This window comes from Lipophrys pholis, assembly GCF_963383615.2.
Source record: "Lipophrys pholis genome assembly, chromosome: 13".
Classification (NCBI taxonomy): domain Eukaryota; kingdom Metazoa; phylum Chordata; class Actinopteri; order Blenniiformes; family Blenniidae; genus Lipophrys; species Lipophrys pholis.
The window spans coordinates 23,749,207-23,767,364 of NC_137632.1; the positions used below are offsets into that span (position 1 = coordinate 23,749,207).

An 18,158-nucleotide genomic window follows, 5' to 3' on the forward strand; every position below is an offset into this window, starting at 1 on the left:
TGTGATATTCGACATTATATCAGCGTTTAGAGGCATAGGAAAAAGTGTTATAAATGTGCTTTTTGTTGTACATTTTCGGAAATTTGTAGTTTTTTCCACAACGGATGACGTCACTAACCTGCACCGCCGTCGCATTATAAATAGTCACCTAATGAAAGTGTGGTCCGACGGTCACAACATCATCACTTTTCCTTAATTCCTTTAAGGAGCCTCCTAACATTAACCCCGTGTCGTCATACAGGGGGATAAGGTAAAGTAGATAGGAAAGGAGAACAGAAAGTACTTTTGTACCTTCAGAATCAGTACACAAGCGCACCAGTAATTATTACGGGGGTGGGCGTGGCCAGGCTGGCTGTCACTCTTCTTCCATTGGGCTGCAGCTAAATCCAAGTCTCGCGATATTTGGCGCCTTCGCCGCGGTGCTCTGGCTCCCGGAGCGGATATCTCGCGCTACGTGCGGCTCGGACGTCTCATTCCAGCACGGTCACACCGGTCGGGAGGGGGTTTCTGTTCATCCCAGCGATCCACTTCGGAATTTACACTGATAACTCCGTCTTTTTATTTATTTAAAAAGTAACCGTGTGTCTATCTCGACGAGTAACCGTCTCCTCGACGTTGTCATTTGTACAGGAAACTGTTTAAAAACCAAGTTTACGGCAGAAGAACCGGGGTCGCGCTAACAAAGAAAATCCTTTCTCTTCAGAAATAATCCCCCAATACTCTCTTTAGTTATGAGTCATGTGGTCGTTGATAATCCACACGGTCTAGATCAGCAGGTAAGTGATTCTACATTTTAAATTCGCTCACTTGGTGTGTGTTTTGTGGCTTGGCACATGTAGTTTCGACAGAGGAAGAGAGCGGAAAAAAAAAGGAGCGAAGCTAAGTGGCTAAGCTAACGCTGCTAAAATGGAGGTGACGATGTTCCGGCGGTTTGTGATGGCGGAGCTCGGCGCTGCGCCGCGAGGCTAAAAACTAACCCAGCAGCCGCTGTAACCCCACTTTGAACTCACTTTTCGTTCACATTCAACCCGTCTCATTTATCCCAATTTGTCGTTAAAGACAAAGATAGTTGTCTCGTCGGTGGAAAATTACCGGCTTCTTAGCGAGCTAGCCGGCTAACGCCGAGGCCTCCGCAGCCTGAAACGTGGCGCAGGAGGAAATGTTCCAGCTCAGATTATCCGCTTTTAAAACGTTTGTACACGATGTATTAACCTCACATTACACACGTACACTACCGAGAGTCCCGTCTGACTTCAGATACACCGATACACGCGGATCATTGTTGGAATTTGACAACATTTACTTGTGAAAAGCTTCAGGCAAACCGGTTAATTAAACATTATTTAGCTGAATTACACGAGAGATTTGGGGCTTGGTCAATTTGAGGGGGGAACCGGTTGTATATAATTTACAGCCAGTTTAGCGGACGTCTTAAAAGTGTTCTTGGATTTTGTCGAACTACTTAAACTAGCTTTTGCCTCTTTATTACATGTTAAAAAAATTTTTTTTTAAATTTTTAGTTGTGAAATGCTTATGCAACAGTGACACACCTGTTAATTAAACTGAATACATGAGTGATTTGATATTATAAAAACCTTGTATTTAAGAAGTTAGGGCCAGTTAAGCTTGTATTTTCCTTGGGTTTACCTCGTATTTCCTTTTAAATTTTCCCTTTATTACACAAGGACATGCTCGTGCTACACTGCACTATAGTTAAGTTTTAAGGATATTTAATGATGAAATTGATTTATTTTTTAACAATTAAGTGTTTGGTTAATTCTTGGCTAATTTACTGTTTTCTGCCGCCATATTTACCCAAATCTTTCCTTTTTGTGTTAAACATACTTGTTCTTCTACACAGACACAATGGTTAAATAAACTTAATTACATGTGGGATATTTAATGTTGAGAAACATATATTCAAGAAGTTACAGCCAGCTTTTAGATAACTGTAGAAGTTTTTGTATGCATTCTTACTATTTTTCTAATTTTTGCCCAAATGCAATTACTGTAAAAGTCCACATTTTAAATGGTATGTGTGTGATTATGTGTTTAGATATCGTTTCCAAAAAGGCCCTTCTGTTGAAGTTCCAGCCAGCTTAAGTGTATAGTTTAGTGGACTGTTTGAAAATACATTTTTGTGTATATTTATACTACGTTCCTGGCTTTTATCTCTGTTTATTAAATATTTTCCTTTTTTTCCACCTCTCTCTTTCAGCTTGCTGCCCTAGACTTGAACTCTGCTGACGGACAAGGCGGAGGAAGTGAGTTATAACGGATTTGCACATCTTCCAAACATTGTGGCAAAATTTTCATCCTTTGCAGCAATCCTTTGCAGCAATACACAGATTATAGAAGTCCACTGTCCTTGTATTGGTAAATTGGTAATTTTAGTGACTGTAACTGGTTGCTTTTCCCTTCTTTCAGGGCGTTACATTCCACCTCACTTGAGGAACAAAGATGCTCCCAAGAATGGTGAGTTGAAGGCCCAGAGCCGCCAGGTTTGATCTAGTTAAAAAGCCTGTCAGGGCACCGTAACTCGACTTGGAGCAGATCTGTTGCGTCACGTGTCGACGCCAGTCAAAACTGAAACAGCAGTCTGGCTGCAGTTCAGGACAAAGAGGGCATCCACTCGTGTGCACACAATAAAATTGATTACCTCTGTGTCCGTGGCAGCTTTTTCTGGCCTGGGAAATGACTGGCGGGTGGGATTAAAGAGTGGCTGCAACGTCTTTCCTTTCTTTTTCCACACCCCAGACTGCTCACGTGGAGGGAAATTAGATCCGAAGGGAATGGGGAGGTTTAAGGGCCCGTTTGCACGGCAACGACTTCAAGTGAAAATACAAAACCTTCATTGTGTTTTTATACAGCGACGGCGCCCGGGGCCACTGAAAGTGCAACTTTTTGCAAATGGATTCCAGAATTTTACTTTTCTTTGACACTAGGGCTCCCGGGTAGATGGACAATAACGATAGTCCAGTGGCATAGTTCCCAGCCCATATTCTAGTTTTATAGTTAAGTCATTGTATTAACAATCCAACTTGATCGTCTGTCCATATGAATGTCTGTGTACTCCCGTTATTAATGTTCATAGCCTATTCTCTGCTGCATGCGTGTGATTTCATCGCTAAAACAACCAACAGCACCAATTTGTGGCCGGGTATGCTAACTAAATAATTTTCAGACTTTCTGCTATTGTGTAAATGGACTTTTTTTTAGGTCGTTGCCATGTAAACTTGAAACCTTTCTATAGCGAAAGCACAAAATTATAAATTTTTACTTAAAATGTCACATAATGGGATTAATGCATTGACTGGAAAAATGCTAAGATGTGGTGTTGATTTTAATTCTGTCATCTGGTCTCTTAAAGGCCTTAGATAAAGGCATGTGTGCCTGGTTTGATATTAAAATCTTGAATTCTTGGTTCTGTGTCTCTGCACACTTGACCTTTTTTGTTTTTTTACTGTTTTCTTATTCCACAGCAGGAAATGCTTATTCCGCTGGTAGACAGTGCGGTTATTCAGTGGCACCCATAAATTTCTGTAAGTCCCTTCTGTCTGCTTTCGCTGAGGGCAAACCTTGCATTTTCAGATGCATGAAATAGCCATTTTCCACACCAGCAAAGCCAAGGGGGTTAGAGGGTTATGTCAGATCCACACTGCACAGTGATTCATGATTAATTGATGTGCTTCCTTCTGCTGAAACGCTTGCAAGCAAATTTAAGAAAGTACCTTGATGTTATCATAAAACCTGTTGGTTTAAAAATTGCCTACCTTTTTTTAAATATATATATATATATATAACAAAGCCCTGCAATTTTCTTTCAAGTTTCTCCAAAGCAGTTTCCACAGCCATGGCAGGCAGAGTGTCAGCAAAGAAATAACTATACTTCAGGCTGGGATGACTGTCAGATTGGTAACTATTAGTGTAAAGTCAAGCCCGACATTCATACTGCATGAGCCAGTACTCCAGTCTATTTATAGCCTGCTTCCCTACCTTTGCTCAGGTTACCCAAGACTGGCCTCTCAAGAGCTTGCCTTTTACCATGCCTACAGCGGGGGCTGGCCAAGCAGATGTGGTATACCCGTGACCTCTACCTGCATGCCATGCCAATGTACCCGCTGGCAGTTCACATAGTTAGCCATAAGGGGCGCAGTCAGTGTAGTGTGCCCCTCCCCCTCCCTGCTTTGTCACGTGAACACGAGCAGCAGAAATCTAGGCCTAACACTCTTTGCTGAAGCTTGCAGTTGAAGTTGCTTCTGATGCATGGTGACGGTGCCTTAAAGACTGCACTGCATCACTGGTGTGAGCGTCTTACTAATGATGGGACAATGGCAGCTGCGAGAGTCCAGCAAACCCCCCCCAATTCATGCCCATTTAATCCTATTAGCACTATTATAACTACTGTTCATTCTGAACTGGCATCATTCAGCTCCACTCATTAATCATTTGTGGACTTTATTTTTTTTGTACTGTAAAGGAACAGTGGGATTATTGAATCCTGTGCTCGGAGTCCATGTGCATGTAGGTTTTTGTTCCAGCACCACTCTAGGTAATTTCTTTGATCACATCACTCTTGTGTGCAGCCAAAAATCACCTTTTGAAGTCTGCTGGTGATCCTGGGAACAGAAACCTGACACACTGCTCTGTAGCACACAATACTCCTGACCTATGGCATCTGTCTGAACAGAGAACTGTAACTTCAGAGTGAAATGTTTGTCATGTGTCCTGTGTGGTATCTCCCATTGAGAGACGGTTGATTTTGGTCATTTAATCTTCGTAATTTTCCCTTTTCGATTGGTGGCTTGTCCAAGCCAATTACGACTCTGGTGACTGTTCCAGTTTTAAAAAGACAAAGTCAGCATGTGAAGTCTATAGTTGAACCGGTTTGGTTTGCTCCACTATCTGTTGGTTGTGCCATTAATTTCAGTGGCGCATACCAAGCGGCAGTCACAATTTTTCCAACACATGTAGAAATGCTGTCTGACTTTTTTGGGGCGTTGCTGGAATCATGTAGGTTAAGAACAGTTGGAGAAGGTTTGGCTAGTATCCAAACAATGCATCCATGTGTTGGTCTTAACCATTTCCACAGTACCTTGTTTCTCCTGGGACTTGCCATCTTGGTGGGTCTTAGGTTTATTGTCTGGTTTGATGTTGGGGGGAAAACGTTGCTGGATGGTGTGCTTGACCTGGTTTGCAGAGTTGTTCAGCATTATTGGTGTGAATGAATAGTTTAATTAGGAAAACATTAAGTGGTTCAAAGCGTGTGTGTGAATCACTGGGGTGGACAGACTTTCCTTTTAACACGTTGACCTCGTATTGCCACCCTTGGTTTTGGATTACTTGCTAATCCAAATGTACCTGAGAGATTCTTGGTGCACTAACCAGAATCTGGTTAAAATAACGGGCAGTGAGATGAGCTAGTGAACGGCACAGCTTGGTGTTTGAATCCCCACAAGGTTTTTTCCTTGTGCTTACTAGAAGGGTGACACCATAACAGCAGTGTTTACCTGTCAGTCCATGAGTGGAAGCTCAGAGCTCCTCCACAGATCTGGCTGAACCAGTTCTCCTCCAGAACAAGGCCAGTGACAGGCTGAACCTGTGTGGTCTGTCTGTGCTGTTGTGGAGTGGCAAGCCTCGCGTTCCAGCCTTCCACACTGATGGGAACAATGACACGGCTAGGTCGCTGTGGTTAATGTCCCATTCGGGCTAATACAGGGTGTGGTATGCCTGTTGATAAAGTCAGCCTACACAGTTAATGCATGTGTAGTTTTAAATTACGTTTGAAATATTCTGTTACAGAAATCTGCTTTGGCATTTTTCTTTATTGCATTGAACTCTTTCAGTTCAGGTCATAGGGTGCAGGAGTTACTTGTATCCCACTTTTCTTTAGATATTAAAATTGGGCAAAAAACCAAAAATGGGACATTGGGTTCATAGATACACCATAAGTGTACTTTGCATATTGTGGCCTTTTTAAAGCGACATGTGCTAACCCTTGTTACCTCTCCCTTGTCTCCTTGAAGACTCGCCCGGATGGGACGGCGGACGCAGCAATGGATTTGTGAATGGTTACCACGACAACCGTGCAAACAGTGGCTTTGGAGGGCGCGGACCCCCTCGCAGTGATAGAGGTGGGCGCAGCGCCTACAGTGGTAACAGGGGTGGAGGCTCGTTTAATCAGCATTTGCAAAATGCATTTGGTGAAATGAAAGAAAATCGTCAAAGAAAAAACAAAATCCAAGTAGTGTAGCTTAAAACGTAAACGATCCTCCCCCCCGAGCTTTCTTGATATACGCAGTACAGTGTACATCAGCTGTTACCTTTGGTAAATTTAGAGTACTTTGATAATTTTTAACTATTAGCAGGCTTTTCTGATTTTATGGAGAACCAGCCGTACGTTCTGCTTGGTTCGGTGGGAAACTTCATCGTACGTCGTATCTCCCGGTTCTTCTCTGAGCTCGGTGTCTCTTCGTCGTAGGCTTTGGTGGCTACGAAAACAAAGAGGGAGGCTGGGGCGGACCTGGCAGGGACGCTGCCTACAACAGCTTTGGAGGACGCAATGACAGAACCAAGTCCAACTTCTTCAACGACCGCGGCTCCGGGTCCGGCTCAAGAGGAAGGTATGTTGAAGAAATTACTTTATGTGCTGATGATTTCACTTAGTCGGAGTTTAAACCATCTGTGTTTGTTCAGATACGACCGCGGGGGCTTCTCCGCAGGAGGAGGAGGAGGAAACAGTCGCTGGGCAGAGGACATCAGAGAGGACGACTGGTCCAAGCCCACCGCTCCCAATGAGCGCCTGGAACAGTAAGATGAAACCTGAGATTTCAAAACCCTCACCAGTTTTACCTGCTCAACAACCTAAACTTGTGAAAATCTCCACTTTCTAGTGAGCTTTTTTCTGGAAGCAACACTGGCATAAACTTTGAGAAGTATGACGATATTCCAGTGGAGGCAACTGGAAGCAACTGCACGCCTCACATTGATAGTGTAAGTCTTATTACCGTTCTTCTGTCTGGCAGCTTAGATATCTTGTCCTGACGTATGTTTGTCTGACGTAGTTCCACGACGTGGACATGGGGGAAATCGTCATGGGGAACATCAACCTGAGTCGCTACACTCGACCCACTCCAGTCCAGAAGCACGCAATCCCCATCATCAAGTCCAAGAGAGACCTGATGGCCTGTGCCCAGACTGGTTGGTTTTTTAGGTTTTTATAGCCTCTTGTAAGGAGAGGAAAAAAAACCTGTTTTAACATTTTAGTTGTTAAATCTCCGTATACGCTATTCCCCAGGCTCTGGTAAGACCGCCGCCTTCCTGCTGCCAGTGCTAAGTCAGATCTACACCGACGGGCCGGGAGCCGCCCTGCAGGCTGCCAAGAACGGCGGGCAGGTACTGGAAATGAAAAACGCACATCTTTGGATATCCATATCCAATCAGACAGCTCACACAATTTCTGATCTACAGGAGAATGGCCGGTATGGCCGCCGTAAGCAGTACCCGCTCTCCCTGGTCCTGGCCCCCACCAGAGAGCTCGCCCTGCAGATCTACGACGAGGCCAGGAAGGTGAGCTGTACCTCGATTTTGAGCTTTTCTATCTCAACATTGATTTGAAGTTGAGATTCTTTAAACTTTGTTCCCTTGTTTTACAGTTTGCGTATCGCTCTCGTTTGCGCCCCTGTGTGGTGTACGGAGGCGCCGACATTGGCCAGCAGATCCGAGACTTGGAGAGAGGCTGCCACCTGCTGGTGGCCACACCCGGCCGTCTTGTTGACATGATGGAGAGGGGCAAGATCGGTCTGGACTACTGCAAGTCAGTATCCCACAAAGCCTTGCTTAATCCACCACCAGGCTTCAATTTCCCCCACATGTTAACGTGTCTCGTCTCTCGGCAGCTACCTGGTCCTGGACGAGGCTGACCGCATGTTGGACATGGGTTTCGAGCCGCAGATCAGACGCATCGTGGAGCAGGACACGATGCCGCCTAAAGGCATCCGCCAGACCATGATGTTCAGTGCCACGTTCCCCAAAGAAATCCAGGTGACTTTCACTCAATCTTTTTTTATGCTTTTTGAAAATTTCATCCTCCATTAAAACCAGACTTGGGCCCCGTTTACTCAAGGTTTTAAGTGAAAAGGCATCTTTTTTGCGTTTGGCAGAAACGCAGACAATATTGTTGACACGCCAGGCCAAAAGAAGAGGAAAAAAATAAATATTTTGACATTTTTTGCTCAACCTTCATGTAAACGTGGCCTCAGGTTGATATCTTTTCAGATCAGCGGTGGGCTTGTTTGTCATCCAGTAAACTACGTGAACAATGAGGACTCCCGTACAGGGCAAACATGTACATTCATGTCTGCTCGGCTCAGTTTTACTGTAGTCGGTGGTTATTGTATTTCTCTGCTGGTGCTTTACATCGTGATCCTTGAACACGTTTCTTTACCTTTGATCTCAAACTAATCATTACAAATACATCTCTTTGCTGAGGGCCAGCATTCTTACTGGGTAATGATTGTTGGCTCTGAAGATATACCTTCACTGGCAAACATTTGGTGTCTGTCATAAAAGATCTTTTACAATAGAAGCAAAACAATGATCACTTCACTCATTGATTTGAGTGATCCAGTCAGACGCATTGATGGAAAGATTGTATAACCGGATACAAAACGATAAATTGCTGTTTGTTACTTCCTGCAGGAGTGTCTGATTCAGGACAGAATGCTGAATTTTCCCAAATATGCTCACTATCATGGTAAAATGTAAAGATCTCCAAGCAGTCTAAAGTCTAAGAATGATAAAAAAGGGTGATCTGTAGAGTTCATTACAGCAGAAAGTAGTTTAAAATGAGGCTGTAAATTTACACCGTTGGCTTAACTATTAAACTCGCTGGTGAAAGGGGTCTATTTATTCCCGAGTCATTGAACATTCACACCCAGAGCCGCATGCGGCCCACAAGTTCATTTTGAGTTTTCCGGGTGGTAAAGTAGTGTACAACCTTTAAATTGAACTTAAAAGTTTTTGTTTGTCAGTGTTTTAAGTTTTGAATGTGTGTTTTTTGCCAAATGTTTAGCAATTACTACAGAGAATGACTAATATCTCAACAAAAAGAACAAACAAAAAACCTGCCTTATAGCTGTTGCATTAAGGGTGTTTTTTACAAATTCGCCTTGACAGCACGACTTTGAGGCTGGTTTGATAGCAACCAGGTAGCTCGCTCTCATGGCAACACCACAGTATCTCAGCTTGCGTCTGTGTTGTGTCCTCTTAAAAAAAAAAAAAAAAAAAAAAAAAAAAAAAGGCAATGTTTTCTTTGAAATTTTTACCATTGGCCAGATCGGAGCCTCTTGCGGACCGGTTGTGGCCCACAGACCGTGTGTTTGACACTCCTGATTTACAGTATCATGTATTGCTCCTCCTGTCCCATGTAACGTGTGAAACCATCTGCATTGTTCCGGTAGATCCTGGCTCGTGACTTCCTGGAGGACTACATCTTCCTGGCAGTGGGCCGCGTTGGTTCCACTTCAGAAAACATCACCCAGAAGGTGGTGTGGGTGGAGGACACCGACAAGAGGTCCTTCCTTCTCGACCTGCTTAACGCCACAGGTAAGGAACGCTCACTCGGCGGCTAAAGTACACATACACATGCACTTGGCTGTAAACCTGCCATCGTGTGTTTGGTCAATCCGTGCTCACACACCAAGCTAATATTGACTTTGCTGCATCTCTGCTAACGATTATTGACTATAGCAAGACATTAAACATAAACGACTTGGTGCAGGGGTGATCAGGCACTTTTTTATACATTTTAAAGAGGGGTTGTGTTTCTAGTCACGATGATCTGAAGCTGTGAAAGTTTTGTACTGAGCAGCCTCCCGTTTACTGGCCGGTTTGGTTTTATCTTAGTTATTCCCAGTGATGTTCAGGAAAATGTGACAGAGGCCCCAGAGAAACCAGGTGAGTGTGAAACATCCCTTAATAACTTCACTGTGGCCCACAAGCCAGAAACATCACATCCCACAGCTCATTGTGTCCCTCCGCCCCCCCGGCCGACATGCTGCCTCGCGTCTTTGTTTTCTCTGATCTCCGCTTGTAGAGGAACATTCTGCCGTTGCATCAAACTCTGAGTGAAGCGTCCACTTGAATGTTAATCACTGCGTTGTTGTCAGCTGTTGGCTGCCGTCAGGTGGCTCTGGCAGATTTAATGGCGGCTGACTTTCAACATCGGCTTCCTCGGCTCCAGTTTACACTCAAACCCCGTTTACACAACGTTTCCAAGTGAAAACACAACTTTTCCGTTGACACAGCAGCGCTTGAAGCCACTGAAAACACAACTTTGTGAAAGCGCTCAGACTCGGTGTGTCTCCATGGAAACTTTTTTTAATTTATTTTTTGTTATGAAACCACTCATGTTTCCACGGAGATAAACTCGGGGATCATCCTGCTAATGACATAATTTTCAGTGAATCTGCCATTTCCATGGAAACTGTCATCCTGTTCAAAAAGTTGTCGTGAGACTGCAAAACTTTTCGTAAACAAAAATGACACGCTTTCATTTTAAATGTCGTGAACGGAACCTGAATTAAACCCAGTTGAGGTTCAATTCATTCAAATAACTTTCTTTGACAATAAGATTATTTTTTCCTCAGGACTTAAATTTAGACTCGAGTTTTGTATGAGGTGCAGTGGCAAATGGTGCGACTTGGAATGGTCTGCCCCTCCCATCACCCCCTTTTGTCATTTTTACAACCGCAAGCTTTTCCTCTGAGAGCCATTAATGCCTGACATCCGGAAAACAATCCAATTCATCAATTCTTACAAATATCAATTTGGTTTTTGAGTCGGTGTTGTCAATTAATGGTTGTCAGTGAATTGAAAGCTTTTTATGCAACCCTCCATTTATAAGTTCTCATTCTTTTCTCATGAGCAGGCAGTTTTCAGTGTAGTTTTTCCTGCTTTCATATTTTAGTCACTTAAAGCATCCTTTTTAGAGCTTTGTTTCAGGTAATCCATTGTTTTGTTCTCCTCCTCTCTTGCTCTTTACCTGCTCTTCCTTCCTTTTCACATCTTATTTCTGGCTGCGCAGGTAAAGAGTCACTCACTCTGGTGTTTGTGGAGACAAAGAAAGGAGCCGACGCTCTGGAAGACTTCCTGTACCGTGAAGGCTACGCCTGCACCAGCATCCACGGAGACCGATCCCAGCGGGACCGAGAAGAGGCGCTGCACCAGTTTAGATCCGGGCGGTGCCCCATCCTGGTGGCCACAGCCGTGAGTATCAAACCTTAGTTACACCTAATGGGCTCATAGGCCATCGCACCAGAAGGTGGCCTGGATTAAGGTGCCTTTTTATATTTAGATCAAGTTTCTTTGGAAACTACAGGCTGCTCAAAACATATGGTTGTTACTTTCTTTATTTGTTCCCGACATGTCAAAACATGTGCTAAATCCAGATGCATACAAAAATAAAATCTATTTATACTAATTTGAGTTTGCCTTCAGGCAGTGTGCGTGTATAAAGATAAACGGAGGATGAGGAGGAGCATCTTCCCTCTGGCTGTCCGCCGACTGAACCTTTCGTCTTTCTTTTTTTTCTCCACACCTTTATATATTTTTGCTTATTATCTACAAACGTATATTTATTTATATAAAGTCAAATCAAAAATGATTCAGACGCTTCCTGAATTTTGGGGTTTTTATAGAAATGCTGCTGATTAGGCCCAATGATTCAGATTTATATCGGTAAACAACCTGATTAAACACATTTTGACTGTTTTCATCCCCCAAAAAACTTAGTACACTTCGAATAATCTTTGATCCATAAACTTTGCCTTTTTTCAGATACTTCAGTGCATGTATTTCCAAACTGTCCCTGTTGCTGTATTTCCAAATTATTCATTAATCCGGCTGTCTTGCGGTTTCAGACTAAACAAATTGAAATGTTATTTGCTTATCTAGGCACCTTAATTGTCGTACTTAGATTTACTATCAATTATACAATTTTGAAGATTGTGTGGCAAATGGGTTGGTTAAGAAAAGAGAAATATAACTTGATTTAAGAGGGAAGGTTCTCAAGTTCCACCTGGAAGGTATGTCTATCAGAATTGGCAAAAAGAATGGAAATGGTCAGAGGAACTGTCTTTTTAGGTTGTAAAAAGGTTAAAAATTACTGGTGCGGCGAAGAATTTGAGTGGTCGAGGATGAAAAAGAGAGAAAACATGGCATAGACAAACGAGAGGATTTCAGTCAGGAAAATAACTACTGAAGTTGAATGACCGATACTGAGCCGTGTGCCCAGACTATTGGCACTAGGCTAAATGGTACGGGACTGCATGAAAGACAGTTTCTTGTCTCTTAATCCTTATTGTGGTGACAAATAAAGGTCTTGAGCATGAACACACACAAACCCCTTAATCTATATTTTAGAAAATGTATATACGTAAAATAATCTAGATTCAAGAATACGCACATCTAATTCGACATGTCTGAAAAAGTAAGGAAGTTATATATATATATATATATATATATATATATATAAATATGAGATTCTAGTTTTATACTTGTACGTGTGTGTACTGTATGAATGAATATGTGAGTACACCATTTCTGGGTGTTTTAACTAGTGTTAAATCTCCACTAAGCTTGAGATCGGTTGCTTTTCTTTGCTTCCTGGAAACATCGGAGTGAAACCTGATCTAACTGGGTCATGAAGGAAATGTGGCTTTTGGCTGAACTGGCATTACGTTTCTATAGTAATGGATCATTAATCGAATAGTTCTCATCTTTATTTTTTTTCTTTCTTCCTCTTCCAGGTGGCTGCCAGAGGTCTGGACATCAGCAACGTGAAGCACGTCATTAACTTTGATTTGCCCAGCGACATTGAGGAGTACGTTCACCGTATTGGCCGTACGGGACGTGTGGGCAACCTCGGTACGTGTTGTTAAAGTTTCCAGTCACTGTAGCTTCAGTCTGCGCACTGTTAGTTTACTGTAATGTCTCTCTCTCTCTGTGTGTCGCAGGTCTGGCCACGTCGTTCTTTAACGACAAAAACAGCAACATAACCAAAGATTTGCTGGACATCTTGGTGGAGGCCAAGCAGGAGGTTCCCTCCTGGCTCGAGAGTTTGGCCTACGAGCACCAGCACAAGAGCAGCAGCCGCGGACGCTCCAAGAGGTGACTGTCCAGAAACACACACACACACAGTTACACTGATCCTGATTGGTTCAGACATCTTTCATTAATCTGATCCGTGTCACGTAAGAGCAAACAATCTGCGGCCTTTGAGACGATCTGCTCTGGACGGTTCTGTACCTTGTTGACACGAGCTCTGCTCCGGTTCAGGTTCTCGGGCGGCTTCGGAGCCAGAGATTACCGTCAGACGCCCGGCGGCTCCGGGGGCTTCGGAGGAAACCGTCCAGGGCCACGTGCCGGAAGTCACGGAGGAAACCGCGGCTTTGGTGGAGGTGAGGAAATGATTTACTCAATCGGCCTTTTTATTCTGCCTCATTTAGACACAAACTGTTTGACTTTTGTGAACAAAAATATCTGTTGACTTTCTGTGGTAATGGAATAAATTACTTGTGTTCATTATTTCCCCCAGTTTTAAAGAAAAAGTCTGTTTCGCATGGTTTATCCTCTTAAGTCTTTTTGAGAGATCAATTGAAAATACTGAATTGCTCACCGCAAGACTTAAGTTTTTAATCATTTTTCTTGGCCATGGTGACAAAACAGCTTTAATTGAAAGGTAGAAAGTTCTTATTTGAAACTGTACTGAGCCGAAGCAACGTGAAGCTGCTGGGCTCATTTAAAGCTGTTAACAGTATATATATATATATATATATATAGCTCGTCTGGAACCGTTTCTAGACTTTTGGTTTTTCACTAAAGTTTCATTTTCATTTCACTAATAATTGAAATGTTAAACTCTTAAGTCTTGCTGAGGAAAAGTTCTTCCTGTGAGTCCAGATTCTTCTTCAGCTCTTAGAACAAATCAAACAAAAGTTTAAAGACTCTAAAACTTGCGCCTGACGTTGAGCTGTTGTCCGCAGGTGGCTTTGGCGGCAACTTCTACGGCAACGACGGCTACGGGGGAAACTACAGCCACTCTGGTAGTGTGGACTGGTGGGGCAACTAGACGCCATAGGAACCGGTTGCCAGGCAACCCATTGGAAACCACATGTTAACTTAAGCCAGACCATAACAACCCTCCCTGTGTAGCTTCACTGACGCACAGTCCATCACCAACCCGGTTCTCTGCCATTCGCTTCTCTCTCCTCCCGAGCGGAGGTGCAGCATGGCGCCGGCGGCGGCTCGTCACACTGGAGACGGCAGAGACTCGCACACCTCAGAGTGAGCATGGATGCTGACATGCGTTGTCCGACTGCAACCTCGGACTTTCATCGTTTAAAGGAAAGGAAAAAAAAAAAAGTATTTTTGTTCTTTTTGTGGTTTAAAAAAGAAAAAAAAGACCAATTGAGTAACCTGAGGATCATTTGTATGTTAATGTAACGGAAATCTGTTTTCATTTCACCAGACGAACATGGCCAAGCGCTCTAAATTAGTTTCTACTTTTGTTTTTGTTTTTTGTTTTTTTTGTTTGGTGAAATATATTCAAAAGGTAGACTGAGCTTGGACTGAAGCAAACCTTGGCAAACACGGGGGCGTTGTGGCTCTCCGAGTCACGACTCCATTTGAACTTCAAATTTTATCCGCAGGAACATATAATGTAGCCTTTTCTACAGTCGAACAGCTACGGAGCATTGCGATAATCCCACTCTGTGAAGCATCTGTATTCGGATCCTCCGGGACAAAGTTACATTTATTTTTCTTGTTTCTTTTTTTGCTCACTCTATCCTGGACAGGCTCCTTTTCCTGGACACGGTAGTCTTTTGAAATAGCCATTCCTATCGTAATCTTAAGAAACACGGAAGTCATTAAGCAAACCGATCGCTGAGGTCGTAGCAGGCGATGCTGGAACTTGTTACTCCACAACCTTTTCAATTGACTCGACAGTGTTATGGCAGCTAGTCTGTTACCGAGTGCTAGCTGCGCCGAGCGAAGTGGGCGGCGTTTTGTTCCTTTTTACTTGAGACGATTTATTTTTTTCCCCGGAGCAGGTGTCTGCAGAACGGGAGGAAACGAGTCGTTTTTTGGGTTTGTTTTTTTTTGTCTTTTGGATCGTTTCTCCGCAAAAAAATGTAACAAAACTCAAAAGGAAAAAAAAAAGAGAGAAACGGATGCCATCTTTGAAAGTGAAGTTCAAAATGGCCGCATAAAGGACCACAGCATCGGGGGAGAGGGGCGGGGAGGCACAGCGTGATGTCGACCTGAACCACCAGGCCCAGATGGTATTCTACGCTCGCTAGTGTTTTGTTTTTTGGTCAAGGAGGAAAGGAGGTGTGTGAACTGAGTCGCAGGCTTAACTTAATTACAACCGTTTTCTCTTTTCAAGCTGCATTGGAGGCATGGTTCATCTTTAAAGAAATAAATCGAGAAAGAGGCGGGCATTCGAGCGATCACTGAGGTTTCAATCCCACGGCGGAGGGGTCGGAGCGGGTGGAGCAGCACTCCAGAAGGGGGAGGGAGGGGGGGGTTCAGTGCACTGCTTTGGTCGTAGTTTCTCCGCGAAGGACGGATCAGCTAAGAGTCCCGTCACCTGCTCAGACGCGTCTAATAATCTGTGGCTCCGTCGTGAACCGGAGTGAGAGTCTTCTCATCGGGTGTGTTGTGCCTTGAAAAACAACCTTTTTTTTTTGTTTTGTTTTTGTTTTTTTGTTTTAAGAACTGAAAACAAAAAAGCGGATGCACTGACGGTGTTGAGAACTTGAGATTTGAATGGTGCTACTTGATTTAGGCGTTGTAGGCCCTCGTACGTCGTGCCCATCGAGTTTTACAAAAGTTGTTTTATTGCACATCTAGAGTTTTATATAGATGTCTCGGATATGTGTCCTTAAAAGCTTCCAAATATTGTGTGTGAGGAGATCGTCATCGTCGTCGTCGTGGGGGGGGGGGGGGGAGAGAAATAAATAAAAACGCAGCTTGTTTACAAAGGGGGACGGGTTCTCAACGTTTAAAACCAGGATTTATTTGGGACCAGGGGATTTAGCAGTCGGGGGGAATTTAGCCATTTGCACAGATTTCTAGATTCTACTTTTGCTGCTAGTTTTGTGTAATTTATTAAGCATTTTTGACAAATATTTATTTTTGTAAGCCTCAAAGTGATTCTTTGAAAGTTTCAGAAACTTGACCAAAAGACAGTACAAAAAAATAAAAAACACTGGCACTTGAATGTTGAATGTCACCTGTATGCGTGAAATTTATATATTTCGGGGTAGTGTGAGCTTTTTAATGTTTAAGATACATTGGACTCAGTAAATAATATCCACAAGCTGTTTCAGGGCCTCCTCAGGGCCGCTCGTCATCTCGGATTACAAAAATCTACTTTTTTTTTTTTTTAAATTGGGCGCCGAAATTTGGAAGAAAAGAAAAAAATAAAAAAACAAAAAAAAACGCAATTGAACCAACATGCCAAGGTTTGTGCTTAAAGCTGTCAAACGAGCAAATAAATTTCCTAAGCATATCAGTGCAGAAGTGTTCAGATTCTCCAATTGTGTGCATTATCGATTCTTTATTCTGATTTGACCTGATAATTGTTTTTCTCCAGTGAATGTCTGGCACATGGCAATCCTTAAAGAAACAAAACATGTGGTTTATTCTCATTGTTGTATTTGCATATATGACGCCTCTACAGTTCTGCCGGAGCGCCCGGCGGGTCGAGCCGAGACTCGCCGCGGCCGCTCCGGAGAACCTTAGAGCCCTTTAGATGTAGACTTTGCTTTCTGTATTAGCGTATAGGCTACTGCACTGCATGGGAAATAACTCAGCTGTGCAAACTTGTATGATTTTACCAAAATAAAAGTGTGTGTGAATGCAAAAAAAAAAAAAAGATACCTGGAAAAATCTAGCATGTTTCACGACGACTTGTTTACTGTAGACATGCAGAGAAAACACCTGTAGCAGGCGGCGCGGCGCCCCGTGTGGGTACGAGGCAGCCGGGCGGTCAATTTAAAGTTGGTATTGATTGCTTGGATGGGCTTCGTTTATTTTGAGAAATAAAAAATACATAAAGATTTCATTTGTAAATTCATGTGTCTCTTGTTTTATTATGGGTGGATGAGTTAATGTATGGATTGTTGTATAGAAAATTATTCTGTTAAATTGACTGACTTGATTGTTTAATGGATCATTGAGATGTATTGAGCAGCGCTCTGCAGCCTTTACGACCAAATATAGTTTTCACAATTTCCCATCAAATAAGCTTTGTCTTGAGCAGCAAAACATGTAATTTCTCTTCTAATGAAGGTTTGAAAAATTCCTCTTTGCGTTCATGAAGTGCCATCGGAACAATTTTGATATAGGTTTTTGGCTGAAGTTTTTTTTTTTTTTAGGTTTTTCTGTTTTGTTTTTTCATGGATTTTCCCACTTCGGCTATTTTTTACTAACTTCAAACTTGCTGCTGCTTCATTGTTGAAACCATTTTTCTTATCTTTCTATTCCTCTCCTGGATTTTATTGATGAATTTCCAATTTAGAAATAACGGAACAGGTAAACTCTGGTAAAGTTAGAACAGCGTGACATTGAGCAAGTCCATGAACAAACGGTATGAACGCACAGATGGAAAAGCCAAAAGAGAAGTTTTTATACTTTTGAATTTAAAAAAAAACATTTCAGTTTGTAGAGCAAACGATGGAGAAAATGAAAGCAACAATTAAAGCCCCGACCCAAAAATTTAATAAAAAATCCAGAAATCTGCAAAAGCCACATGTCGACTGCTGGGGAGTCGACCAGCACAGCAAGACACTTAACTAAAAACAAAAGGATTGTTAAAGATTTACTGGATTGTGGTTTTGAAGACAGACGGGAGATAATTATTTGAAGTTATTTAAACTTCACTAACGGAGGCTGGGCGAGAAGGTTGGTTTTTTTTTTTTTTCTGCGAGTGTTTGTTTATTGGTTTGCTAACCGTTTCCAAAAGAACGTTCCCATACGAAGTGGATGAGAGAGGCACCTCGAGGAGATCAAAGGAGATCAGCGTCTGTTGCCATGGAGACGCTCGGTGCTTCACACAGTGGTGTAGCTCCCTGACAGGCCGGTGAGCCTGG

At 42.9% G+C, this 18,158-nt stretch overlaps 1 protein-coding gene across 9 annotated transcripts; it reads left to right on the forward strand.

The window, feature by feature from the left end:
- The first annotated feature begins 452 nt into the window (after window positions 1-452).
- Window positions 453-16,473, forward strand: ddx3xa (DEAD-box helicase 3 X-linked a). 9 transcript variants are annotated; one of them, XM_080478101.1, is made up of 22 exons: window positions 468-776; window positions 2,219-2,264; window positions 2,428-2,475; window positions 3,483-3,542; window positions 3,829-3,915; window positions 4,007-4,078; window positions 6,027-6,134; window positions 6,482-6,623; window positions 6,697-6,810; window positions 6,894-6,993; window positions 7,065-7,200; window positions 7,298-7,395; window positions 7,471-7,569; window positions 7,656-7,816; window positions 7,899-8,043; window positions 9,462-9,606; window positions 9,907-9,957; window positions 11,087-11,268; window positions 12,810-12,927; window positions 13,017-13,170; window positions 13,339-13,460; window positions 14,046-16,473. In XM_080478101.1, the coding sequence occupies exons 1-22, from the start codon at window positions 732-734 to the stop codon at window positions 14,129-14,131; spliced, it is 2,319 nt and encodes a 772-aa protein (XP_080334227.1). In that variant the 5' UTR covers window positions 468-731; the 3' UTR covers window positions 14,132-16,473. The 9 variants fall into 9 exon arrangements, with proteins under 9 accessions (XP_080334232.1, XP_080334227.1, XP_080334228.1 ...); XM_080478102.1 differs by lacking the exon at window positions 9,907-9,957; XM_080478103.1 differs by lacking the exons at window positions 3,829-3,915; window positions 4,007-4,078.
- Window positions 16,474-18,158: the final 1,685 nt, after the last annotated feature.

What these genes read in the sequence shown, in the direction of transcription:
- ddx3xa (XM_080478101.1), top strand. Translation starts at nt 732, where the DNA reads ATGAGTCATGTGGTCGTTGATAATCCACACGGTCTAGATCAGCAG. An exon ending in CACACGGTCTAGATCAGCAG is followed by an intron (nt 777 to 2,218) that starts GTAAGTGATTCT and finishes TCTCTCTTTCAG; the next exon opens with CTTGCTGCCCTAGACTTGAA. An exon ending in AGTGGCACCCATAAATTTCT is followed by an intron (nt 3,543 to 3,828) that starts GTAAGTCCCTTC and finishes TTTTCTTTCAAG; the next exon opens with TTTCTCCAAAGCAGTTTCCA.